General features: G+C 55.3%; 1 protein-coding gene across 1 annotated transcript in view; it reads right to left on the bottom strand.

The window, feature by feature from the left end:
• LOC137309604 (zinc finger protein 40-like) overlaps window positions 1–23,441 on the bottom strand; it is a 77,382-nt gene extending 53,941 nt beyond the window's left edge. Inside the window, exons 1-2 of the mRNA XM_067977710.1 lie at window positions 19,530–23,441; window positions 7,231–7,361 (exon numbers count right to left, since the gene is read on the bottom strand). Of these exons, the coding sequence (XP_067833811.1) occupies window positions 7,231–7,361; window positions 19,530–23,024 (3,626 nt within the window). The 5' untranslated portion in view covers window positions 23,025–23,441. The remainder of the gene's footprint in view (window positions 1–7,230; window positions 7,362–19,529) is intronic.
• Between the last annotated feature and the right edge of the window lie 2,709 nt (window positions 23,442–26,150).

Below are 26,150 nucleotides of genomic sequence, written 5' to 3'. Positions count from 1 at the left end.
CCAGGCTCACTCCCCAGGCTCACTCCCCACTCCCCAGGCTCACTCCCCACTCCCCAGGCTCACTCCCCACTCCCCATTCTCACTCCCCAGGCTCACTCCCCACTCCCCAGGCTCACTCCCCACTCCCCAGGCTCACTCCCCACTCCCCAGGCTCACTCCCCACTCCCCATTCTCACTCCCCAGGCTCACTCCCCACTCCCCAGGCTCACTCCCCAGGCTCACTCCCCACTCCCCAGGCTCACTCCCCACTCCCCAGGCTCACTCCCCACTCCCCAGGCTCACTCCCCACTCCCCATTCTCACTCCCCAGGCTCACTCCCCACTCCCCAGGCTCACTCCCCACTCCCCAGGCTCACTCCCCACTCCCCATTCTCACTCCCCAGGCTCACTCCCCACTCCCCAGGCTCACTCCCCAGGCTCACTCCCCACTCCCCAGGCTCACTCCCCACTCCCCAGGCTCACTCCCCACTCCCCAGGCTCACTCCCCACTCCCCATTCTCACTCCCCAGGCTCACTCCCCACTCCCCAGGCTCACTCCCCAGGCTCACTCCCCACTCCCCAGGCTCACTCCCCACTCCCCAGGCTCACTCCCCACTCAACATTCTCACTCCCCAGGCTCACTCCCCACTCCCCAGGCTCACTCCCCACTCCCCAGGCTCACTCCCCACTCCCCATTCTCACTCCCCAGGCTCACTCCCCACTCCCCAGGCTCACTCCCCAGGCTCACTCCCCACTCCCCAGGCTCACTCCCCACTCCCCAGGCTCACTCCCCACTCCCCAGGCTCACTCCCCACTCCCCAGGCTCACTCCCCAGGCTCACTCCCCACTCCCCAGGCTCACTCCCCACTCCCCAGGCTCACTCCCCAGGCTCATTCCCCACTCCCCAGGCTCACTCCCCACTCCCCAGGCTCACTCACCAGGCTCACTCCCCACTCCCCAGGCTCACTCCCCACTCCCCAGGCTCACTCCCCACTCCCCAGGCTCACTCCCCACTCCCCAGGCTCACTCCCCAGGCTCACTCCCCAGGCTCACTCCCCACTCCCCAGGCTCACTTCCCACTCCCCAGGCTCACTCCCCGCACCCCAGGCTCACTCCCCAGGCTCACTTCCCACTCCCCAGGCTCACTCCCCACTCCCCAGGCTCACTCCCCAGGCTCACTTCCCACTCCCCAGGCTCACTCCCCGCTCCCCAGGCTCACTCCCCGATCCCTAGGCTCACTCCCCACTCCCCAGGCTCACTCCCCAGGCTCACTTCCCACTCCCCAGGCTCACTCCCCACTCCCCAGGCTCACTCCCCGATCCCCAGGCTCACTCCCCAGGCTCACTCCCCACTCCCCAGGCTCACTCCCCAGGCTTACTCCCTACTCCCCAGGCTCACTCCCCACTCCCCAGCTCACTCCCAGGCTCACACCCCACTGCCCAGGCTCACTCCCCAGGCTCACTCCCCACTCCCCAGGCTCACTCCCCACTCCTCAGGCTCACTCCCCAGGCTCAATCCCCTCAACCCAGGCTCACTCCCCAGGCTCACACCCCACTCCCCAGGCTCACTTCCCACCTCATTCCCCATTCCCCAGGCTCACTCCCCAGTCCCCATGCTCACTCCCCAGGCTCACTCCCCAGTCCCCAGGCTCACTCCCCAGTCTCACTCCCCAATCCCCAGGCTCACTCCCCAGTCCCCATTCTCATTCCCCATTCTCACTCCCCAGGCTCACTCCCCAGGCTCACTCCCGATTTTCATTCCCCATGCTCACTCCCCAGCTCATTCCCCATTCCCCAGGCTCACTCCCCATTCCCCAGCTCACTCCCCATGCTCACGCCCCAGTCCCCAGGCTCACTACCCAGTCTCATTCCCCAGTCCCCAGTCTCACTCCCCAGGCTCACTCCCCAGTCTGCAGGCTCACTCCCCAGTCTCACTCCCCAGTCGCCAGGCTCACTCCCCACTCCCCATTCTCATTCCCCATTCTCACTCCCCAGGCTCACTCCCCACTCCCCAGGCTCACTCCCCACTCCCCAGGCTCACTCCCCACTCCCCATTCTCACTCCCCAGGCTCACTCCCCACTCCCCAGGCTCACTCCCCAGGCTCACTCCCCACTCCCCAGGCTCACTCCCCACTCCCCAGGCTCACTCCCCACTCCCCAGGCTCACTCCCCACTCCCCAGGCTCACTCCGCAGGCTCACTCCCCACTCCCCAGGCTCACTCCCCACTCCCCAGGCTCACTCCCCAGGCTCATTCCCCACTCCCCAGGCTCACTCCCCACTCCCCAGGCTCACTCCCCAGGCTCACTCCCCACTCCCCAGGCTCACTCCCCACTCCCCAGGCTCACTCCCCACTCCCCAGGCTCACTCCCCACTCCCCAGGCTCACTCCCCAGGCTCACTCCCCAGGCTCACTCCCCACTCCCCAGGCTCACTTCCCACTCCCCAGGCTCACTCCCCGCTCCCCAGGCTCACTCCCCAGGCTCACTTCCCACTCCCCAGGCTCACTCCCCACTCCCCAGGCTCACTCCCCAGGCTCACTTCCCACTCCCCAGGCTCACTCCCCGCTCCCCAGGCTCACTCCCCGATCCCTAGGCTCACTCCCCACTCCCCAGGCTCACTCCCCAGGCTCACTTCCCACTCCCCAGGCTCACTCCCCACTCCCCAGGCTCACTCCCCGATCCCCAGGCTCACTCCCCAGGCTCACTCCCCACTCCCCAGGCTCACTCCCCAGGCTTACTCCCTACTCCCCAGGCTCACTCCCCACTCCCCAGCTCACTCCCAGGCTCACACCCCACTGCCCAGGCTCACTCCCCAGGCTCACTCCCCACTCCCCAGGCTCACTCCCCACTCCTCAGGCTCACTCCCCAGGCTCAATCCCCTCTCCCCAGGCTCACTCCCCAGGCTCACACCCCACTCCCCAGGCTCACTTCCCACCTCATTCCCCATTCCCCAGGCTCACTCCCCAGTCCCCATGCTCACTCCCCAGGCTCACTCCCCAGTCCCCATTCTCACTCCCCAGGCTCACTCCCCACTCCCCAGGCTCACTCCCCAGGCTCACTCCCCACTCCCCAGGCTCACTCCCCACTCCCCAGGCTCACTCCCCACTCCCCATTCTCACTCCCCAGGCTCACTCCCCACTCCCCAGGCTCACTCCCCAGGCTCACTCCCCACTCCCCAGGCTCACTCCCCACTCCCCAGGCTCACTCCCCACTCCCCATTCTCACTCCCCAGGCTCACTCCCCACTCCCCAGGCTCACTCCCCACTCCCCAGGCTCACTCCCCACTCCCCATTCTCACTCCCCAGGCTCACTCCCCACTCCCCAGGCTCACTCCCCAGGCTCACTCCCCACTCCCCAGGCTCACTCCCCACTCCCCAGGCTCACTCCCCACTCCCCAGGCTCACTCCCCACTCCCCAGGCTCACTCCCCAGGCTCACTCCCCACTCCCCAGGCTCACTCCCCACTCCCCATGCTCACTCCCCAGGCTCATTCCCCACTCCCCAGGCTCACTCCCCACTCCCCAGGCTCACTCCCCAGGCTCACTCCCCACTCCCCAGGCTCACTCCCCACTCCCCAGGCTCACTCCCCACTCCCCAGGCTCACTCCCCACTCCCCAGGCTCACTCCCCAGGCTCACTTCCCACTCCCCAGGCTCACTCCCCACTCCCCAGGCTCACTTCCCACTCCCCAGGCTCACTCCCCGCTCCCCAGGCTCACTCCCCAGGCTCACTTCCCACTCCCCAGGCTCACTCCCCACTCCCCAGGCTCACTCCCCAGGCTCACTTCCCACTCCCCAGGCTCACTCCCCGCTCCCCAGGCTCACTCCCCGATCCCTAGGCTCACTCCCCACTCCCCAGGCTCACTCCCCAGGCTCACTTCCCACTCCCCAGGCTCACTCCCCACTCCCCAGGCTCACTCCCCGATCCCCAGGCTCACTCCCCAGGCTCACTCCCCACTCCCCAGGCTCACTCCCCAGGCTTACTCCCTACTCCCCAGGCTCACTCCCCACTCCCGAGCTCACTCCCAGGCTCACACCCCACTGCCCAGGCTCACTCCCCAGGCTCACTCCCCACTCCCCAGGCTCACTCCCCACTCCTCAGGCTCACTCCCCAGGCTCAATCCCCTCTCCCCAGGCTCACTCCCCAGGCTCACACCCCACTCCCCAGGCTCACTTCCCACCTCATTCCCCATTCCCCAGGCTCACTCCCCAGTCCCCATGCTCACTCCCCAGGCTCACTCCCCAGTCCCCAGGCTCACTCCCCAGTCTCACTCCCCAATCCCCAGGCTCACTCCCCAGTCCCCATTCTCATTCCCCATTCTCACTCCCCAGGCTCACTCCCCAGGCTCACTCCCGATTTTCATTCCCCATGCTCACTCCCCAGCTCATTCCCCATTCCCCAGGCTCACTCCCCATTCCCCAGCTCACTCCCCATGCTCACGCCCCAGTCCCCAGGCTCACTACCCAGTCTCATTCCCCAGTCCCCAGGCTCACTCCCCAGGCTCACTCCCCAGTCTGCAGGCTCACTCCCCAGTCTCACTCCCCAGTCGCCAGGCTCACTCCCCACTCCCCATTCTCATTCCCCATTCTCACTCCCCAGGCTCACTCCCAATTTTCATTCCCCATGCTCACTCCCCAGCTCATTCCCCATTCCCCAGGCTCACTCCCCACTCCCCAGGCTCACTCCCCAGGCTCACACCCCACGTCCCAGGCTCACTTCCCACCTCATTCCCCATTCCCCAGGCTCACTCCCCAGTCCCCATGCTCACTCCCCAGGCTCACTCCCCAGTCCCCAGGCTCACTCCCCAGTCTCACTCCCCAGTCCCCAGGCTCACTCCCCAGTCCCCATTCTCATTCCCCATTCTCACTCCCCAGGCTCACTCCCCAGGCTCACTCCCGATTTTCATTCCCCATGCTCACTCCCCAGCTCATTCCCCATTCCCCAGGCTCACTCCCCATTCCCCAGCTCACTCCCCATGCTCACTCCCCAGTCCCCAGGCTCACTCCCCAGTCTCATTCCCCAGTCCCCAGGCTCACTCCCCAGGCTCACTCCCCAGTCCCCATTCTCACTCCCCATTCTCACTCCCCAGGTTCACTCCCCAGGCTCATTCCCCATGTTCACTCCTCATTCTCACACTGCATTCTCACTCCTCAGGCTCGTTCCCCAGGCTCACTCCCCATTCTCACTCCCCATGCTCATTCCCCATGTTCACTCTCCAGGCTCACTCCCCAGACTCACTCCCCAGTCCCCAGGCTCACTCCCCAGGCTCACTCCCCAGTCCCCAGGATCACTCCCCAGTCTCATTCCCCAGACTCATTCCCCAGGCTCACTCCCCAGTCCCCAGGATCACTCCCCAGGCTCACTCCCCAGTCCCTATCTCACTCCGCATTCTCACTCCCCATGCTCATTCCCCATGTTCACTCTCCAGGCTCACTCCCCAAGCTCACTCCCCAGTCCCCAGGCTCACTCCCCAGGCTCACTCCCCAGTCCCCAGGATCACTCCCCAGGCTCACTCCCCAGTCCCCATTCTCACTCCACATTCTCACTCCCCATGCTCATTCCCCATGTTCACTCCCCAGGCTCACTCCCCAGGCTCATTCCCCAGGCTCATTCCCCATGTTCACTCCCCAGGCTCACTCCGCATTCTCACTCCCCAGGCTCACTCCCCATGCTCATTTCTCGAGGGCAATTAGGGATGGGCAATAAATGCTGGCCTTGCCAGCGACGCCCTCATCCCGTGAACGAATAAAAAAATAAAAAATTCCCTATGTTCACTCTCAAGGCTCACTCCCAAGGCCCCAGGCTCACTCCCCATGCTCACTCCCCAGGCTCACTCCCCAGTCCCCAGGCTCACTCCCCATTCTCATTCCCCATGCTCACTCCCCAGGCTCACTCCCCAGTCCCCATGCTCACTCCCCAGGCTCACTCCCCAGTCCCCAGGCTCACTCCCCATTCTCATTCCCCAGGCTCACTCCCCAGGCTCACTCCCCAGTCCCCAGGCTCACTCCTCAGGCTCACTCCCCAGTCCCCATTCTCACTCCCCAGGCTCACTCCCCAGGCTCACTCCCCAGTCCCCATTCTCATTCCCCAGGCTCACTCCCCAGGCTCACTGCCAAGGCCCAGGCTCACTCCCCATTCTCACTCCCCATTCTCACTCCCTTGCTCATTCCCCATGTTCACCCTCAAGGCTCACTCCCCAGGCTCACTCCCAAGGCCCCAGGCTCACTCCCCATGCTTACTCCCCATGCTCACACCCCAGTCCCCAGGCTCACTCCCCAGGCTCATTCCCCACTCCCCAGGCTCACTCCCCACTCCCCAGGCTCACTCCCCAGGCTCACTCCCCACTCCCCAGGCTCACTCCCCACTCCCCAGGCTCACTCCCCACTCCCCAGGCTCACTCCCCACTCCCCAGGCTCACTCCCCAGGCTCACTCCCCACTCCCCAGGCTCACTCCCCACTCCCCAGGCTCACTTCCCACTCCCCAGGCTCACTCCCCACTCCCCAGGCTCACTCCCCAGGCTCACTTCCCACTCCCCAGGCTCACTCCCCACTCCCCAGGCTCACTCCCCAGGCTCACTTCCCACTCCCCAGGCTCACTCCCCGCTCCCCAGGCTCACTCCTCAGGCTCACTCCCCAGTCCCCATTCTCACTCCCCAGGCTCACTCCCCAGGCTCACTCCCCAGTCCCCATTCTCATTCCCCAGGCTCACTCCCCAGGCTCACTGCCAAGGCCCAGGCTCACTCCCCATTCTCACTCCTCATTCTCACTCCCTTGCTCATTCCCCATGTTCACCCTCAAGGCTCACTCCCCAGGCTCACTCCCAAGGCCCCAGGCTCACTCCCCATGCTTACTCCCCAGGCTCACACCCCAGTCCCCAGGGTCACTCCCCATTCTCATTCCCCAGGCTCACTCCCCAGGCTCATTCCCCAGTCCCCAGGCTCACTCCTCATTCTCATTCCCTAGACTCACTCCCCAGGCTCACTCCCCAGTCCCCAGGCTCACTCCCCAGGCTCACTCCCCAGGCTCACTCCCCATTCTCATTCCCCAGGCTCACTCCCCAGTCCCCAGGCTCACTCCCCAGGCTCACTCCCCAGTCCCCAGGCTCAGTCCCCATTCTCATTCCCCAGTCTCACTCCCCAGGCTCACTCCCCATTCTCATTCCCGAGTCTCACTCCCCAGGCTCACTCCCCAGGCTCATTTCAATTAGCTTGTCTTGTGTTACAGAGCTCGAAAACAAAAAGCCTCTGTGTGCTGACCTGCGGTCGGTGTCTGTCGAATATCTGTGCCGTCTCCCTGGGTTTCTGCTCCTCTCCTCAGTGGTAACCAGTGCCCTGGAAACAGGCCTCTGTCTGGAGTGGGTCCAGGGTGCAATCTGCAGCTTCTCAAGCTGTGAACAAAAATGGCATTAATCCACATCGGACTAATGGAGGGAATTGCAACAATCAGACATACAGGCAGAGTTCCTCTCCTCTCTATACAGGAACAGTCTGGACTAATAAATACAAGCCAGCTCAGATTTGTTAAATGAAAATCGTGTTTGACTAACTTGATTGAGTTCTTTGATGAAGTAGCGGAGAGGGTTAATGAGGGTAGTGCGGTTGATGTTGTGTATATGGACTTTCAAAAGGCATTTGATAAAATACCACATAATAGACTCGTTAGCAAAATTAAAGCCCGTGGAATTAAAGGGACAGTGGCAGCATGGATACAAAATTGGCCAAGGGACAGAAAACAGAGTTTGCTTTGCTGATTTTCCAGCCTTTTTGTGACACACTGTTGGTTACACTGAAAGCTGGAGAAATTATATTTATTTTTATAAATTTAGTGGTGAACGTTTGTTTTTCAGACTGGAGGGAAGTATATAGTGGTGTTCCCCAGGGGTCGGTATTAGGACCACTGCTCTTTTTGATATATATTAATGACCTGGACTTGGGTATAGAGGGTATCATTTCAAAGTTTGCAGATGACACGAAACTCAGAAATGTAGTAAACAATGAGGAGGATAGTAACAGACTTCAGGAGGACAGAGACAGACTGGTGAAATGGGCAGACACATGGCAGATGAAATTTAACAAAGAGAATTAAGAAGTGATACATTTTGGTGGGAAGAATGAGGAGAGGCAAAATAAACTATATGGTACAATTTTAATACAGGAACAGAGAGACCTGGGGGTGTATGTACACAAATCTTTGAAGGTGGCAGGACAAGTTGAGAAGGCTGTTAAAAAAGCATAGGGGATCCTGGTCTTTATTAATAGAGGCGGAGAACACTGAATCATGGAAGTTATGCTAAACCTTTATAAAACACTGGTTCGGCCACAACCGGAGTATTGTGTCCAGTTCTGGGCACCGCACTTTAGGAAAGATGTGAAGGCCTTAGAGAGGGTGCAGAAGAGATTCACTGGAATGATTCCAGGGATGAGGGACTTTAGTTACGTGGATAGACTGAGCACAGTTCTCTCGATAGAAACATAGAAAATAGGAGCAGGAGTCGACCATTCGGCCCTTCGCCATTCAATATGATCATGGCCGATCCTCTATCTCAATACCATATTCCTGCTCTCTCCCCATACCCCTTGATGCCTTCTGTGTCTAGAAATCTATCTAGCTCCTTCTTAAATATATTCAGTGATTTGGCCTCCACAGCCTTCTGTGGTAGAGAATTCCACAGGTTCACCACCCTCTGAGTGAAGAAATTTCTCCTCATCTCAGTTCTAAATGTCCTACCCCGTATCCTGAGACTGTGACCCCTCGTTCTGGACCCCCCAGCCAGGGGAAACATCCTCCCTGCTCCAGTCTGTCTCGCCCTGTCAGAATTTTATATGTTTCAATGAGATCCCCTCTCGTTCTTCTAAACTCGAGTGAATACAGGCCGAGTCGACCCAATCTCTCCTCATACGACAGTCCTGCCATCCCAGGAATCAGTCTGGTGAACCTTCGCTGCACTCCCTCCATGGCAACTATATCCTTCCTTAGGTAAGGAGACCAAAACTGCACACAATACTCCAGGTGTGGTCTCACCAAGGCCCTGTATAACTGCAGTAAGACATCCCTGTTCCTGTACTCAAATCCTCTGTTTTTCCTTCTGAAGTGGATAACTTCACATTTACCCACATTATACTGCATCTGCCATGTATTTGCCCACTCACTCAACTTGTCTAAATCGCCTTGAAGCCTCTTTGCATCCTCCTCACAACTCACGATCCCACCTAGTTTTGTGTCGTCAGCAAACTTGGAAATATTACATTTGGTTCCCTCATCCAAATCATTGATATATATTGTGAATAGATGGGGCCCAAGCACTGATCCCTGTGGTACCCCACTAGTCACTGCCTGCCACCCCGAGAAAGACCCATTTATTCCTACTCTCTGTTTCCTGTCTGTCAACCAATTTTCAATCCATGCCAGTATATTACCTCCAATCCCACATGCTTTAATTTTGTACACTAACCTCTTATATGGGACTTTATCAAAGGCCTTCTGAAAATCCAAATAAACCACATCCACTGGTTCTCCCTTATCTATTCTACCAGTTACATCCTCAAAAAACTCCAGTAGGTTTGTCAAACATGATTTCCCTTTCATAAACCCATGTTGACTTTGTCTAATCCCGTTGATATTTTCTCAGTGTCCTGTTATCACATCCTTTATAATAGACTCTAGCATTTTCCCCACTACTGATGTTAGGCTAACCGGTCTGGAATTCCCTGTTTTCTCTCTCCCTCCTTTTTTAAATAGTGGGGTTACATTTGCCACCCTCCAATCTGCAGGAACTGTTCCATAATCTATAGAATTTTGGAAGATGACAACTAATGCATCCACTATTTCCATGGCTACCTCTTTTAGTACTCTGGGATGCAGATTATCAGGCCCTGGGGATTTATCGGCTTTCAGTCCTATTAATTTCTCCAGCACTATTTTTTTACTAATACTAATTTCCTTTAATTCCTCCTTCTCACTAGTCCCTTGGTTCCCTAGCATTTCTGGGAAGTTATTTGTGTCCTCTTCTGTGAAGACAGAACCAAAGTATTTGTTTAATTTCTCTGCCATTTCCTTGTTCCCCATTATAAATTCTCCCGTTTCTGACTGTAAGGGACCTACATTTGTCTTCACTAATCTTTTTCTTTTTACATACTTGTAGAAGCTTTTACAGTCCACTTTTTATGTTCCTTGCAAGTTTACTCTCATACTCTATTTTTCCCTCTTAATCAACCTCTTGGTCCATTTTTGCTGAATTCTAAACTGCTCCCAATCCTCAGGCTGGCTACTTTTTCTGGCAACTTTATATGACTCCTCTTTGGATCTAATACTATCCTTAATTTCTTTTGTTAGCCATGGTTGGGCCGCTTTTCCTTTTGTGTTTTTGTGCCAGAAAGGAATGTATAATTGTTACAATTCATGCATTCGTTCCTTAAATGTCAGTCGTTGCCTCTCCACCATCATGCCTTTTAATGAAGCTTCCCAATCTATCATAGCCAACTCACTCCTCATACCTTCATAGTTTCTTTTGTTTAGATTTAGGACCTTGGTTTCAGATTGGACTACTTCACTTTCCATCTCAATAAAGAATTCTATCATGTTATGGTCACTCTTCCCTAAAGGACCCTGCACAACAAGAATATTAATTAACCCCTTCTCATTGCACAATACCCAATCTAGGATAGCCTGTTCCCTGGTTGGCTCCTCAACATATTGGTCTAAAAATCCATCTCGTACACACTCCAGGAGTTCATCCTCCACAGTATGATTGCTAATTTGGTTTGGCTATCTACTCTGTCTAAACCCTTCATGATTTTGAACACCTCTATCAAATCTCCTCTCAACCTTCTCTGTTCTCCTTAGAGGGGTCTGGACAGAGTAGATAGAATCATAGAATCATAGAATCATAGAAGTTACAACATGGAAACAGGCCCTTCGGCCCAACATGTCCATGTCGCCCAGTTTATACCACTAAGCTAGTCCCAATTGCCTGCACTTGGCCCATATCCCTCGATACCCATCTTCCCCATGTAACTGTCCAAATGCTTTTTAAAAGACAAAATTGTACCCGCCTCTACTACTGCCTCTGGCAGCTCGTTCCAGACACTCACCACCCTTTGAGTGAAAAAATTGCCCCTCTGGATCCTTTTGTATCTCTCCCCTCTCACCTTAAATCTGTGCCCCCTCGTTATAGACTCCCCTACCTTTGGGAAAAGATTTTGACTATCGACCTTATCTATGCCCCTCATTATTTTATAGACTTCTATAAGATCACCCCTTAATCTCCTACTCTCCAGGGAATAAAGTCCCAGTCTGTCTAACCTCTCCCTGTAAGTCAAACCATCAAGTCCCGGTAGCATCCTAGTAAATCTTTTCTGCACTCTTTCTAGTTTAATAATATCCTTTCTATAATAGGGTGACCAGAACTGTACACAGTACTCCAAGTGTGGCCTCACCAATGCCCTGTACAACTTCAACAAGACATCCCAACTCCTGCATTCAATGTTCTGACCAATGAAACCAAGCATGCTGAATGCCTTCTTCACCACCCTATCCACCTGTGACTCCACTTTCAAGGAGCTATGAATCTGTACTCCTAGATCTCTTTGTTCTATAACTCTCCCCAACGCCCTACCATTAACGGAGTAGGTCCTGGCCCGATTCGATCTACCAAAATGCATCACCTCACATCTATCTAAATTAAACTCCATCTGCCATTCATCGGCCCACTGGCCCAATTTATCAAGATCCCGTTGCAATCCTAGATAACCTTCTTCACTGTCCACAATGCCACCAATCTTGGTGTCATCTGCAAACTTACTAACCATGCCTCCTAAATTCTCATCCAAATCATTAATATAAATAACAAATAACAGCGGACCCAGCACCGATCCCTGAGGCACACCGCTGGACACAGGCATCCAGTTTGAAAAACAACCCTCGACAACCACCCTCTGTCTTCTGTCGTCAAGCCAATTTTGTATCCAATTGGCTACCTCACCTTGGATCCCATGAGATTTAACCTTATGTAACAACCTACCATGCGGTACCTTGTCAAATGCTTTGCTGAAGTCCATGTAGACCACGTCTACTGCACAGCCCTCATCTATCTTCTTGGTTACCCCTTCAAAAAACTCAATCAAATTCGTGAGACATGATTTTCCTCTCACAAAACCATGCTGACTGTTCCTAATTAGTCCCTGCCTCTCCAAATGCCTGTAGATCCTGTCTCTCAGAATACCCTCTAACAACTTACCCACTACAGATGTCAGGCTCACTGGTCTATAGTTCCCAGGCTTTTCCCTGCCGCCCTTCTTAAACAAAGGCACAACATTTGCTACCCTCCAATCTTCAGGCACCTCACCTGTAGCGGTGGATGATTCAAATATCTCTGCTAGGGGACCCGCAATTTCCTCCCTAACCTCCCATAACGTCCTGGGATACATTTCATCAGGTCCCGGAGATTTATCTACCTTGATGCGCGTTAAGACTTCCAGCACCTCCCTCTCTGTAATATGTACACTCCTCAAGACATCACTATTTATTTCCCCAAGTTCCCTAACATCCATGCCTTTCTCAACCGTAAATACCGATGTGAAATATTCATTCAGGATCTCACCCATCTCTTGTGGTTCCGCACATAGATGACCTTGTTGATCCTTAAGAGGCCCTACTCTCTCCCTAGTTACCCTTTTGCCCTTAGAGAGAAACTGTTCCATTGGTGGAAGGGTCAAGAACCAGAGGACATAGATTTAAGGTAATTGGCAAAAGAAGCAAAGGTGACATGAGGAAAAACTTTTTTACACAGCGAGTGGTGATGATCTGGAATGCACTGCCCGAGGGGGTGGTGGAGGCAGATTCAATCATGGGCTTCAAAAGGGAACTGGATAAGTACTTGAAAGGAAATAAATTTCAGGACTACAGGGATAGGGCGGGGGAGTGGGACTAGCTGGATTGCTCTTGCAGAAAACCGGCACGGACTCGATGGGTTGAATGGCCTCCTCCTCCTTTGCTGTATCCTTTCTATGATTCTATGATTGCATGACCTAGTATGATAGTATAATATCTGTGATTTTCAGTCATGTACTGAACACAGGAACACAGGCAGACAGCTTCTCCTCTCCATTGAATAGTTATAAATGGTATCCCACCTAACCTAAGGAGTGGATTGAACATCAAGGTTGTCTGAAAAAGAGGAGACTTTAGGGGGACATCTGGAAAACACCAGAAGCGGTAAAGAAGCAATGGAAGATGACCTGTCAGGCCAGCTCACAGACTGAGGATCAGCTGGAGCCCAAGTCTTGAGTGTCAGTCTCCAAGTTCAGTTTCATGAATAAAGTTAATCTAGAATTGAGAAAATAACGTCCGTTTATCTCTCTGGCCATAATCGCTCGTCCCTACGGAGAGACCAATTTAGGACCCTCAGCTCCATGTCCACCCTGTTAGGGCACGTGATTAGACATTAGAAGAGCTGGGTAAAGTTAAATAGATGTAGAAGACCCAGACGGAGGCAGCCTGGATTTAGTAATCATTATAAGCAACGGCAGGCAGATAATACAAGGAAAATGGAAAAGTTATAAGAAAGGGTTAAAGATTTGGACTGCCAATCAGATAAGGAGTTATAGGAAAGAAAGGAAGTGAGCAGGGGGAAGGTGTATCCAGGGGTTGGAGAGGCATGTCGAATCTTTCCAACTGTGGGAAATAAAGAAGGCGATAGATTCGAGTCTTCGGTGATCATTGTTTGGACAAACGATTCAAGTGCTCTCAATTTAAAGAGACAACTTCTCCACAGCCATGGGTTTGATTACACAGTTCCTTCTGATAATTGTCTGGGCCAGAGGAGAGACACATCTCTGTATCTGAGGGAGAGAAACACCTGCCTCTGGGGGGGGGAGACCCCTGTCATTGAGGGGAGAGACCCCTGTCATTGAGGGGAGAGACCCCTGTCATTGAGGGGAGAGACCCCTGTCATTGAGGGGAGAGACCCCTGTCTCTGAAGGGAGAGAGACCCCTGTCTCTGAAGGGAGAGAGGCCCCTGTCTCTGGGGAGAGAGAACCCTGTCTCTGGGGAGAGTGGCCCCTGTCTCTGGGGAGAGAGACCCCAGTCATTGAGGGGAGAGACCCCTGTCTCTGGGGAGAGTCACCCCTGTCTCTGAGGGGAGAGACCCCTGTCACTGAGGGGGCAGTGGCCCCTGTCTCTGGGGGGAGAGAGACCCTTGTCTCTGAGGGGGGAGACCCCTGTCTCTGGGGGAGAGAGACCCTTGTCTCTGGGGGGGGGGAAACCCCTGTCTCTGAGGGGAGAGAGACCCCTGTCTCTGGGGGGAGAGAGACCCCTGTCTCTGAGGGGAGAGACCCCTGTCTCTGGGGGGAGAGACCCCTGTCTCTGAGCGGAGAGACCCCTTTCTCTGGGGGGAGAGACCCCTGTCATTGAGGGGAGAGACCCCCGTCTCTGAGGGGAGGGTGGCCCCTGTCTCTGGGGGGAGAGACCCCTGTCTCTGAGCGGAGAGACCCCTGTCATTGAGGGAAGAGACCCCTGTCTCTGGGGGGAGAGAGACCCTTGTCTCTGGGGTGAGAGACCCCTGTCATTGAGGGGGGAGACCCCCGTCTCTGAGGGGAGGGTGGCCCCTGTCTCTGAGCGGAGAGACCCCTGTCATTGAGGGAAGAGACCCCTGTCTCTGAGGGGAGAGACCCCTGTCTCTGGGGGGAGAGAGACCCCTGTCAGTGGGGGGAGAAAGCCCTGTCTCTGGGGAGAGAGACCCCTGTCATTGAGGGGAGAGACCCCTGTCTCTGAGGGGAGAGAGACCCCTGTCTCTGGGGAGAGACCCCTGTCTCTGAGGGGAGAGACCCCTATCTCTGAGGGGAGAGAGACCCCTGTCTCTGGGGAGAGACCCCTGTCTCTGAGGGGAGAGAGACCCCTGTCTCTGGTGAGAGACCCCTGTCTCTGAGGGGAGAGACCCCTGTCTCTTAGGGGAGAGACCCCTATCTCTGAGGGGAGATAGGCCCCTGTCTCTGAAGGGAGAGAGACCCCTGTCTCTGAGGGGAGAGACCCCTGTCTCTGGGGGAGAGAGACCCTTGTCTCTGGGGGGGGGGAAACCCCTGTCTCTGAGGGGAGAGAGACCCCTGTCTCTGAGGGGAGAGACCCCTGTCTCTGGGGGGGAGAGACCACTGTCTCTGAGCGGAGAGACCCCTTTCTCTGGGGGGAGAGACCCCTGTCATTGAGGGGAGAGAGCCCCGTCTCTGAGGGGAGGGTGGCCCCTGTCTCTGGGGGGAGAGACCCCTGTCTCTGAGCGGAGAGACCCCTGTCATTGAGGGAAGAGACCCCTGTCTCTGGGGGGAGAGAGACCCTTGTCTCTGGGGTGAGAGACCCCTGTCATTGAGGGGGGAGACCCCCGTCTCTGAGGGGAGGGTGGCCCCTGTCTCTGAGCGGAGAGACCCCTGTCATTGAGGGAAGAGACCCCTGTCTCTGAGGGGAGAGACCCCTGTCTCTGGGGGGAGAGAGACCCCTGTCAGTGGGGGGAGAAAGCCCTGTCTCTGGGGAGAGAGACCCCTGTCATTGAGGGGAGAGACCCCTGTCTCTGAGGGGAGAGAGACCCCTGTCTCTGGGGAGAGACCCCTGTCTCTGAGGGGAGAGACCCCTATCTCTGAGGGGAGAGAGACCCCTGTCTCTGGGGAGAGACCCCTGTCTCTGAGGGGAGAGAGACCCCTGTCTCTGGTGAGAGACCCCTGTCTCTGGTGAGAGACCCCTGTCTCTGAGGGGAGAGACCCCTGTCTCTTAGGGGAGAGACCCCTATCTCTGAGGGGAGATAGGCCCCTGTCTCTGAAGGGAGAGAGACCCCTGTCACTGAGGGGAGAGACCCCTATCTCTAGGGAGAGACCCCTGTCGCTGAGGGGAGAGACCCCTGTCTCTGGGGGGAGAGACCCCTGTCACTGAGGGGAGAGACCCCTGTCGCTGAGGGGAGAGAGACCCCTGTCTCTGGGGGGAGAGACCCCTGTCTCTGGGGGGAGAGACCCCTGTCACTGAGGGGAGAGACCCCTGTCGCTGAGGGGAGAGAGACCCCTGTCTCTGGGGGGAGAGACCCCTGTCTCTGGGGGGAGAGACCCCTGTCACTGAGGGGAGAGAGACCCCTGTCAGTGGGGGGATAAATCCCTGTTACTGGGAGGGACCCCTGTCACTGAGGGGGGAGACCCCTGTCCCTGAGGGGAGAGAGACCCCTGTCAGTGGGGGGATACATCCCTGTTACTGGGAGGGGAGACCCCTGTCATTGAGGGGAGAGAGACCCCTGTCAGTGGGGGGCGAGACCCCTGCCACTCGGGGTAGAGACCCCTGTCTCTGGGGAGCGAGACCCTTGTCACTGGGGAGAGAGACCCCTGTCTCTGAGGGGAGAGACCCCTGTCATTGAGGGGAGAGACCCCTGTCTCTGAGGGGAGAGAGACCCCTGTCTCTGGGGAGAGACCCCTGTCTCTGAGGGGAGAGACCCCTATCTCTGAGGGGAGAGAGACCCCTGTCTCTGGGGAGAGACCCCTGTCTCTGAGGGGAGAGAGACCCCTGTCTCTGGTGAGAGACCCCTGTCTCTGGTGAGAGACCCCTGTCTCTGAGGGGAGAGACCCCTGTCTCTTAGGGGAGAGACCCCTATCTCTGAGGGGAGATAGGCCCCTGTCTCTGAAGGGAGAGAGACCCCTGTCACTGAGGGGAGAGACCCCTATCTCTAGGGAGAGACCCCTGTCGCTGAGGGGAGAGACCCCTGTCTCTGGGGGGAGAGACCCCTGTCACTGAGGGGAGAGACCCCTGTCGCTGAGGGGAGAGAGACCCCTGTCTCTGGGGGGAGAGACCCCTGTCTCTGGGGGGAGAGACCCCTGTCACTGAGGGGAGAGACCCCTGTCGCTGAGGGGAGAGAGACCCCTGTCTCTGGGGGGAGAGACCCCTGTCTCTGGGGGGAGAGACCCCTGTCACTGAGGGGAGAGAGACCCCTGTCAGTGGGGGGATAAATCCCTGTTACTGGGAGGGACCCCTGTCACTGAGGGGGGAGACCCCTGTCCCTGAGGGGAGAGAGACCCCTGTCAGTGGGGGGATACATCCCTGTTACTGGGAGGGGAGACCCCTGTCATTGAGGGGAGAGAGACCCCTGTCAGTGGGGGGCGAGACCCCTGCCACTCGGGGTAGAGACCCCTGTCTCTGGGGAGCGAGACCCTTGTCACTGGGGAGAGAGACCCCTGTCTCTGAGGGGAGAGAGACCCCTGTCTCTGAGGGGAGAGAGACCCCTGTCTCTGAGGGGAGAGACCCCTATCTCTGAGGGGAGAGAGACCCCTGTCTCTGGTGAGAGACCCCTGTCTCTGAGGGGAGAGGCCCCTGTCTCTTATGGGAGAGACCCCTTTCTCTGAGGGGTGATAGGCCCCTGTCTCTGAAGGGAGAGAGACCCCTGTCTCTGAGGGGAGAGACCCCTATCTCTAGGGAGAGACCCCTGTCGCTGAGGGGAGAGACCCCTGTCTCTGGGGGGAGAGACCCCTGTCTCTGGGGGGAGAGAGACCCCTGTCAGTGGGGGGATAAATCCCTGTTACTGGGAGGGGAGACCCCTGTCAGTGGGGGGAGAGACCCCTGCCACTCGGGGTAGAGACCCCTGTCTCTGGGGAGAGAGACCCTTGTCACTGGGGGGAGAGACCCCTGTCACTGGGGGGAGAGGCCACTGTCTATGAGGGGAGAGACCCTTGTCACTGGGGGGAGAGACCCCTGGCAATGGGGGGAGAGAGACCCCTGTCTCTGGGGGTAGAGGCCACTGTCTCTGAGGAAGAGAGAGACCCCTAACTCTGAGTGGAGAGACCCCTGATACTGAGGGGAGAGACCCCTGTCTCTGAGGGGAGAGAGACCCCTGTCTCTGAGTGGAGAGACCCCTATCTCTGGGGAGAGACCCCTGTCTCTGAGGGGAGAGACCCCTATCTCTGAGGGGAGAGACCCCTATCTCTGGGGAGAGACCCCTGTCTCTGAGGGGAGAGACCCCTGTCTCTGGGGGGAGAGACCCCTGTCACTGAGGGGAGAGTGGCCCCTGTCTCTGGGGGGAGAGAGACCCCTGTCAGTGGGGGGAGAGTGGCCCCTGTCTCTGGGGGGAGAGAGACCCCTGTCAATGGGGGGATAAATCCCTGTTACTGGGAGGGGAGACCCCTGTCATTGAGGGGAGAGAGACCCCTGTCAGTGGGGGGAGAGACCCCTGCCACTCAGGGTAGAGACCCCTGTCTCTGGGGAGAGAGACCCTTGTCACTGGGGGGAAAGACCCCTGTCACTGGGGGGAGAGGCCACTGTCTATGAGGGGAGAGACCCTTGTCACTGGGGGGAGAGACCCCTGGCAATGGGGGGAGAGAGACCCCTGTCAGTGGGGGGATAAATCCCTGTTACTGGGAGGGGAGACCCCTGTCATTGAGGGGAGAGAGACCCCTGTCAGTGGGGGGAGAGACCCCTGTCTCTGGGGAGAGAGACCCTTGTCACTGGGGGGAAAGACCCCTGTCTCTGGGGGTAGAGGCCACTGTCTCTGAGGAAGAGAGAGACCCCTATCTCTGAGTGGAGAGACCCCTGACACTGAGGGGAGAGACCCCTGTCTCTGAGTGGAGAGAGGCCCCTGACACTGAGGGGAGAGAGACCCCTGTCTCTGAGGGGAGAGACCCCTATCTCTGAGGGGAGATAGGCCCCTGTCTCTGAAGGGAGAGAGACCCCTGTCTCTGAGGGGAGAGACCCCTATCTCTGGGGAGAGACCCCTGTCTCTGAGGGGAGAGACCCCTGTCTCTGGGGGGAGAGACCCCTGTCACTGAGTGGAGAGAGACCCCTGTCTCTGAGTGGAGAGAGAACCCTGACACTGAGTGGAGAGACCCCTGACACTGAGTGGAGAGACCCCTGTCTCTGAGTGGAGAGAGACCCTTGTCACTGGGGGGAGAGAGACCCCTGTCTCTGAGTGGAGACAGGCCCCTGACACTGAGGAGAGAGACCCCTGACACTGAGGAGAGAGACCCCTGACACTGAGGAGAGAGACCCCTGACACTGAGAGGAGAGAGGCCCTGTATTTCTGAGGGGAGGAACAGGGACAGGAGCCTATGGGGCATGAGACCGGGGGCGGGAGATGCCACAGGATCGAGTTCATTGCCATTATTGTGAGATTAAAAGACCTGATATAAGGGAGGCATGTGTCCAAGTTGGGCTAAAATTCTAAAGCGAATCATGAGGAATATTGGAAGTGGAGTTGAAAGGACTAAAAGGGAATTTGGGAAATATGAGGACATCTCAGAAAAAGAAACAGTTTGGGCTTTTTTAATCATGTAAAATGTTTTGAAGAAATGGTTGCAGTGAGGGTGGATGGACTCGGGGATATGTGACACAGAGTGCAGTGAGTGAAGTTCGATTCTGACCATGCCATTCACTGTAAACAGGGAGCAGAGTGAGTGCAGGCCAGTGAAGAGCAGCACTGGAGAACACTGAGAGGAATCTGCAGCCTGGACAATACATGGTAGAGGCAGACAACAGGACAGAGAGTGAAGGAGGGAATCATAGCAACACGAATCTACAAGGAAAAAGTGGTTTAATTTGGAGGTATACTTACTGATCGAACACACGGGTCTCGTCCTTTGTGATTTAGTCTGTGAACAGCCAAAATGTCCTTCAGTGCCAGGCTTGGTGTCTCAGAGGGATTATCACAAACACCCCAGGAGGCGTGGGCTGAAGTGAGCTTGTCTTTCTGCGGGGTGTGGAAGGGTACAGTCTTTCTCAGGTAACACCAGGTGAGCTCGGGCTGAGTGTTCATCTTTGGAAAGGGGGAATGTTCAGAGTCTGTCACAGCTGATCGTTGTGTCTGCGGCGGGGTCCTGCTGCCCCACTCCCTCACTGACCTCCGTTGGACCCTCCAGCTACCTGCAACACATGTGGGTTTCTCACATACAGACCCAGACGCCTTTGACCAATCTTTGGAAGCCAGCTCACCACTCAGTTGGAGATTGCTGGCACCTTGTTGGCATTGAGTCACCAATGAATCTGCAGCGTTGCCAGCAGGCGTCGACCTTCCTCGGTCCTCACTGCTCACCGCTGACCAGTGTATGTCGTGAGGTTTGGGAACAGACTGACTCCCAAAAGGCTGCTGGAACCTCCTGTTCATCAAATGAACAAGATTGGTGACAACGGCCGCTGGCCGATTACCCAATGAGAACTGACCACCATCAGAGACAGTGAAGGGACATCCAAATTCACATCGATCAGTTTGCTGCACTTCATTGGCTGTTTTATAAGAAGTTAATGATGGCTGTACAGCTTCCTCTGGTGTGCACTGAGTATGATGGGATGTCTTGGACTCAGCCCATCGGGGAGTACAAGCTTCATTTACAGCATCACTTGTAACTACGATGGAAAACTCGGTTATCTTGCTGTCAGCCGCAATTCCTGCCATCAATGCAGTGCGCATTCTGATCAGGTCCCCCTTTGGCCATTTGAGCTGATATTTTGGAAGAAAATGTTGCTTTTGCAAGTGGGGAACTTGGGGAGATGCTGGTGTAACCTGTTGGGATATGTGTGCTCCCATGTGTAATCTATTGCCAGCTTGCTTTGCCTGAGTTCCAGCTGTATCTAACTGTGACGGTAAGCCCCTTCGGCTAATTACTTCACTCTCCTCCCTTTGGACAGTCTTTCTCTGTTCATCTCTGCCCTCTGAATGTGACAGCAGTGGTACAGGGGAAGATGTAGAAGAAGCTGTGGACTCAGGACAGGACCTTGATCTATCGGAGGTTAGCTGGTCAGGACAGGACCTTGATCTATCGGAGGTTAGCTGGTCAGGACAGGACCTTGATCTATTGGAGGTTAGCTGGTCAGGACAGGACCTTGATCTATCGGAGGTTAGCTGGTCAGGACAGGACCTTGATCTATCGGAGGTTAGCTGGTCAGGACAGGACCTTGATCTATCGGAGGTTAGCTGGTCAGGGTCAGGCCGTTTGTGATGTGTGCTGCTCAATGGAACACTCATTTCTGCAGGTTCTTCAGTCAAGCTTCCAGGCATAGTTGGTAATGAATATTGGTCCACTGAGCTTTGGCCCTCACCCTGCTCTGGGGGGTTGGGAACCTGAAGGTGCCCATAGCTGCCGCCTGATGCCAAGGCACCAACCAACTGGGGCAATCCAGCAGGAACTCGTAAATCGAAGCCAAACTGTAGGCTCTCAGTTGGGCTTCTAACATTGGGTAATTTCAGCCGTTGTTTCTTTTTGGGAGGTTTTTCTGATGGAAAGGCGAAGCTATCATTGTGGACCTGGTGCAAACGAAATTCTTCAGGCCTGTTCTCTTGTTGCTTCCTGGCTTTGACAGACTCTTGTACGGTTTTGCTCTCTGGAACAAGAATACTGTGTTGCCTCACCAACTTTGGATGTGAGAAATGTATCTGCATTGGTCTTTTGGGATTTTGTTCTTTTTGGATGCTTGGTGCAGGCGATGGGGGGTTCACTCTGTGGCCGGTGGTTTCTTGGACTGGGTGTGGTGATGTCACATTGTTCATTGCTTCACCTATAATGAGCATCTCTGCTGAGTTGGAGGTTTCGATAACAGGCACTTCCCAAACACAGTCCTGGATTAACGGAGTCTTTGTCTGCTCTCTGTTATCACGAGGTGCTGGATTTCTCTGTTCTGGTAAAAGCTTGTCCACATTTGTTTGTAAAAAGTGTGTCTGAAACATTTGAGTGTTGAAGGTTGTGACCTTCACTGACCCTAAAAGCAGTGGGTCTGAAAGGTGTTTTCTAACCAGAGATTTGTGGGTTGAAGGGGAGACCTGTGAGTGTGGACCCTCAGTGAGGGCACAGATCTCCCTATTCAGTGCTCCAGCATGGCTGGTACAATTGACTGTCTGAATCTGTGTGGATTGGTTGGCACCCTGCAAGAGAGGTCCTGCTGCACTGATGTTCCTCTTTGATTCTTGGTATTTCTTTCTAAAGGTCTCTTCCCCATACATGGACCACCTTTCATGAGAAAACTTTTTCAGCTTCTTCTGGTTGTTCTTCTTTTCTAGGGCCTTGTGCTTGTTTTTTGACACTTCCTCAATGCCGGAATCACAAGCCTTTCCATCGAGTAGAGGGCCGGGCACCTCCACAATAGGACCACTGGCTGGTAAATCCTCGAGAGCAGTTTGCCTGACCAGAGTTCGATGGTGTGAGGGGGGGAAGTCCAGTGACTGTGATTGTGAGCTCTCTGTAAGCAATGTAGTGGAGAACTTCCTTTGTGAACATTGCTTCTCTGGATGAGAGCTTGAACTGTTAGCTATTTTACTGGATAATGAGCTGCCCTCATCAGGTGGCATGGAATTACTCCTTATAACTGGTAAACAATCACCAAGAGAGCTAACATCAGCAGGCAATGAGAAGAACATTTGCTTTGATTTGCCAGTGGATGAAGGAGTGGACTTTGATAAATTGTAGGAAAGGTTTGATCCCTTCTTGACTTGAATTGGCTTCATGTCAAAGTGGAAGGAGTCCTTAAATGTGTATGGCATTGGTAAATTAATGCTCCCCAGCTTTGAAATAAGACTCTTCCTTGGTCTCACGTTTGCTAATTGTTTGTCATCAACTACAGCCTTATTATCAGAGATGAGCTTCGAAATCCGTTCCCCAAGTTCTTGCTTCCCAAGCTGCATCCTGTCCATTCCGCGGACAGGTGCATCACTGAGGACCGAGCCCCGTCCATCCTGCTCAGCACTAACCAGGCACTGGCTGGACTGAGAGGCCTTTTCTGGTTCAGTGTCAGTGCTCTGATCATGAAGATTCTGCAGTGAGCCCGAGGTCCACAGCTGCTGGTCAGCACTGTCCGAATGGGAGAAGTACCCGGAGTCCGTGCTTTCATTCGTCTGCACACTCGAACTTGAAGACTTGTGAACCCACTGTTTAGCATAATAAGTTGCCTGCTGTCTCTGCAGAACTGTATGTCTGTTTCCTGTTTGACCTTCTTGTGGCTGGACATCTTGTTTCTCTTCATCAGTAATGTCATTCTCTCTTTTCTCACCAGTAGAAGCCCTGCTCCAAAACCTGCCCAACGTTGCAAAGGTTGGAAACCCATGGTGTCCTGAACGGTCCATGCTGGTGGAGTTGGGCACAGGTAGGTCACTGTGACAGTCTCTGCCCCGCTTCTCCTCAGGTTCACAATCAGCACTTGCTCTACAGCGCCCATGGCCCACGTGGCTGAGTGACAGGCCGTAACTGCCGGGCCCTGGCTCACTGCTTCTCTCCAATTCTGCCAAAAGGCGGCTGTTATTCACATGTGTTTGGGTTCTTTTGTGTTTATACAGATTACTCTGAGTTTTAAAGGAAATCCCACAGATTGTGCATGGGAATGGGCGTTCGCCGGTGTGAGACCGGACGTGTTTTTCCAGGACACTGGGCTTGGAGCAGTCTCTCCCACAATGAATACACACATACTTGCTCTGCTTTTTTGCTTTGATTTGATTAATATTCACCAGAAGCTGGTACTGTCTCTGACCTTGGACTGCATGGAGCCCTCCACCTGTCCCAGGGGGAGAAGGTTGGGGCCCTCCACCTGTCCCAGGGGGAGAAGGTTGGGGCCCTCCACCTGTCCCAGGGGGAGAAGGTTGGGGCCCTCCACCTGTCCCAGGGGGAGAAGGTTGGGGCCCTCCACCTGTCCCAGGGGGAGAAGGTTGGGGCCCTCCACCTGTCCCAGGGGGAGAAGGTTGGAGCCCTCCACCTGTCCCATGAGGAGAAGGTTGGAGCCCTCCACCTGTCCCATGGGGAGAAGGTTGGGGCCCTCCACCTGTCCCATGGGGAGAAGGTTGGAGCCCTCCACCTGTCCCATGAGGAGAAGGTTGGGGCCCTCCACCTGTCCCATGGGGAGAAGGTTGGAGCCCTCCACCTGTCCCATGGGGAGAAGGTTGGGGCCCTCCACCTGTCCCATGGGGAGAAGGTTGGGGCCCTCCACCTGTCCCATGGGGAGAAGGTTGGAGCCCTCCACCTGTCCCATGGGGAGAAGGTTGGGGCCCTCCACCTGTCCCATGGGGAGAAGGTTGGGGCCCTCCACCTGTCCCAGGGGGAGAAGGTTGGAGCCCTCCACCTGTCCCATGAGGAGAAGGTTGGAGCCCTCCACCTGTCCCATGGGGAGAAGGTTGGGGCCCTCCACCTGTCCCATGGGGAGAAGGTTGGAGCCCTCCACCTGTCCCATGAGGAGAAGGTTGGGGCCCTCCACCTGTCCCAGGGGGAGAAGGTTGGGGCCCTCCACCTGTCCCAGGGGGAGAAGGTTGGGGCCCTCCACCTGTCCCAGGGGGAGAAGGTTGGGGCCCTCCACCTGTCCCAGGGGGAGAAGGTTGGAGCCCTCCACCTGTCCCAGGGGGAGAAGGTTGGAGCCCTCCACCTGTCCCAGGGGGAGAAGGTTGGGGCCCTCCACCTGTCCCAGGGGGAGAAGGTTGGGGCCCTCCACCTGTCCCAGGGGGAGAAGGTTGGGGCCCTCCACCTGTCCCAGGGGGAGAAGGTTGGGGCCCTCCACCTGTCCCAGGGGGAGAAGGTTGGGGCCCTCCACCTGTCCCAGGGGGAGAAGGTTGGGGCCCTCCACCTGTCCCAGGGGGAGAAGGTTGGGGCTGTTCATTTTCATACTGACAGGTTGTGTGGTGTTGCGATGCTTGGAGGTCTGATGTAGCACAGGCAGGAGGGATATAAGAGTTCTCAGCCATTCTCTGTGGGCTTGTTGATGAACTCTGATGAGGTGGCTGTTGGGGGACCTGTTGAGCAGATAAAGAATGAAGATTTACCTGCAGGAAGGTGAATGGTAATTACTCTACTTTCCACCATCAACACTAACATCAGAATGGGGTATGGTGTCTGCCAACTCTGGCCAGAGGACAGGACCATGGACCTGTAGAAGGAGACTCTGAGATGGAGTCCATCAATCTTGTCTTCCCCCCTCATCATCCATGTCTGCCTTATTGTCACAAGCTGCAGCCATCATCTTTGGTGTCCTTTTCAAGGTCCTTCCGAGCTCCAGGATGATTCTGAATTAGCTGTAAAATACGAATGGATATCATTAGCAGACGATCGAGCACTTCAGAATGGGCAGGAGATGATATCACACCTGAGTTCTCTTTGCTCTGGATCTCTCGGTATCAGGAAGGTGTGAAAATTGGACCTCAAATCAGTCATATGATGTATTTCTTCCATGAATTTCCAGTATCCCAGCCCTGGGTGAACCTCTCTCTCACTGAGGCCATCGTAGGGCTGGCTAAGCTCCAGGACACACCCTCCATCACAGGGCACCCCAGGGTGTGTTTATAAGCTCAAGGACACATCCTCCATCACAGGGCACCCCAGGGTGTGTTTCTAAACTCCAGGACACACCCTCATCACAGGGCACCCCAGGGTGTGTTTATAAGCTCCAGGACACATCCTCCATCACAGGGCACCCCAGGGTGTGTTTATAAACCCCAGGACACACCCTCCATCACAGGGCACCCTGGGGTGTGTTTCTAAACTGAACTATAACTGGGCTGTAACTGAATAATAACTGGGCTATAACTGGGACAATAAGTGAACTATAACTGGGCTATAACTGAACTATAACTGGGCTGTAACTGAACTATAACTGAACTATAACTGGGCTATAACAGAACTATAACTGGGCTGTAACTAAACTATAACTGGGCGATAACTGAATAATAACTGGGCTGTAACTGAACTATAACTGGGCTATAACTGAATAATAACTAGGATATAACTGAATAATAACTGGGCTATAACTGAACTATAACTGGGCTGTAACTGAACTATAACTGGGCTATAACTGGGCTATAACTGAAATATAACTGGGCTATAACTGATCTATAACTGAACTATAACTGGGCTGTAACTGAACTATAACTGGGCGATAACTGAATTTCTCATTCAGTATGTGGATGGCCCGACTAGAGAGGGGGCAAAACTTGACCTCCTCTTGGGAAATAAGGAAGGGCAGGTGACAGAAGTGTTAGTGAGGGATCACTTTGGGACCAGTGATCATAATTCCATTAGTTTTAAGATAGCTATGGAGAAGGATAGGTCTGGCCCAAAAGTTAAAATTCTAAATTGGGGAAAGGCCAATTTTGATGGTATTAGACAGGAACTTTCAGAAGTTGATTGGGAGAGTCTGTTGGCAGGCAAAGGGACGTCTGGTAAGTGGGAGGCTTTCAAAAGTGTGTTAACCAGGGTTCAGGGTAAGCACATTCCTT

The sequence above is a fragment of the Heptranchias perlo genome, unplaced genomic scaffold (genome assembly GCF_035084215.1).
Source record: "Heptranchias perlo isolate sHepPer1 unplaced genomic scaffold, sHepPer1.hap1 HAP1_SCAFFOLD_171, whole genome shotgun sequence".
NCBI lineage: Eukaryota > Metazoa > Chordata > Chondrichthyes > Hexanchiformes > Hexanchidae > Heptranchias > Heptranchias perlo.
Note: the sequence above shows the minus strand (reverse complement) of the source record. Positions and strands in the feature narration are given on the sequence as shown.